The 1380-nt window shown below is 67.2% G+C and overlaps 1 protein-coding gene across 1 annotated transcript in view; it reads left to right on the top strand.

Annotated features, from left to right (window-relative positions):
* AURANDRAFT_66582 (hypothetical protein) overlaps positions 1-673 on the top strand; it is a gene marked incomplete at both ends in the record, with an annotated part of 4416 nt that extends 3743 nt beyond the window's left edge. The window contains 2 exons of the mRNA XM_009041889.1: positions 211-298; positions 476-673. Of these exons, the coding sequence (XP_009040137.1) occupies positions 211-298; positions 476-673 (286 nt within the window). The remainder of the gene's footprint in view (positions 1-210; positions 299-475) is intronic.
* Positions 674-1380: the final 707 nt, after the last annotated feature.

The following is a 1380-nucleotide window of genomic DNA, read 5'->3' as shown; positions in this document are numbered from 1 at the left end:
CCGGCCAGGCGCCCGGGCCCGTCCCGGGACCGGCAGCGGCCGGTGGGTCGGTCGTGGTGCTCGCTTCGTCGGCGCGGTCGACGCGCCCGCGGCCGGCCCGCGCGACGCGCGCGCGCGCGCGCGCGGGCCTGCCGGCCCGGAAACGGCGGCCGAAACTGGGTGGGGTTGCGGTTTTTCTTGCAGTAAAGTATGCATGACCGAATTTAGCAGGGCGCCGCCCTGCGAGTGGGGCTGTCGGCTNTGCGCTGCAAGAAAAATTGCATTTACGGCAGTACAATATGTTTCCGGTAACGGGTTAGTGAGTTTAGACCACCTATCATCATCCAGCTAAATAAAACTGCTGGTTGTGGTGGTCCTCTCCCAGCTCGCCGCTTCCCCGGGGTCCGGGGTGGCGCGGCTTATATTTTTTGGTCATATGGTTTCTACTAGCATCCAAGGGTTGAGTTTGAGTGATGAGTTGCTGGTCATGCCGAAGGTGCTCGCAAGCCCAGGAGCATCGAGCATGCCGCGAACGGCTGCAGCGAAAGTCACCCCGTGGCACCCATTTTGGGCTGCCGAGGGGCGATTTGGACCGGTTGCTGCCTTCAGCGACCTCAGACGGGCGGTTATCGCGTGGGATAGGCCGTCGGGCTCCGGCTCTGCGGAGGGTCCTCCAGTAGCGTGGCTTCCGTAGAAACCACCCGTAGTGACGCGTTCTAAGACGAGTCCGACGCGTTGGATGGGAATCCGATGTCCAATCCGACCACTCGATGATCGCGTTCCGCGCGGCGGCCGCGCGTCGCTCCGCGGCCGCGTTCGCGCGCGAATAAAACCCCGAAAACGGTCACCGGTACCTCCGGGGACGACCGGACAACCGAGCGACGACGCTCGCCGGCGTCCGTCGGCGGGGTGTCGGTGGCCATTTAAGTGGGAATGACCCCGCGTCGATAGCCGAAGTCACACCGTGGCACACTCCAAAAGCCAACATCTCGTCAAGGTGCCGCCACGAACACCAAATAGCGCGGGCTATGCGACGGGCCAGGACCGCTTCCGGCGGGCGAGGAGGCGGCGCGGGACACGGCGCGGCCGCGGACCGAGGACCTCGAGGGCGGCGTGCCGCTGCCGCTGCGTGCGCATGGTCTGGAGACGCTTCGGGCGCTCGCAGCGGCGTCGGCGAACACGGCTGAGCGCCGCGTCCAGAAGAAGGACATCCAGTTCGACGCCGGGCGCAGCTCGTGGCAGACCCTCTTCGACCCGAGCAAGTCCGGCTCCCTCGTGGCGCGCGGCTACGCAGCGGGGGGCGGCGCCTCCGGCCCCGATCGAGGCCGCTACTGGATCACGGCCGCGGGGCTCGAGTACCTCGCGGCCGTGGACCGCGCCGCCGTCGCCGACGCCGACGCC

This window comes from Aureococcus anophagefferens (genome assembly GCF_000186865.1).
Source record: "Aureococcus anophagefferens unplaced genomic scaffold AURANscaffold_24, whole genome shotgun sequence".
NCBI classification, from domain to species: Eukaryota; class Pelagophyceae; order Pelagomonadales; family Pelagomonadaceae; genus Aureococcus; species Aureococcus anophagefferens.
This window is presented reverse-complemented; position numbering and strand designations above follow the sequence as displayed.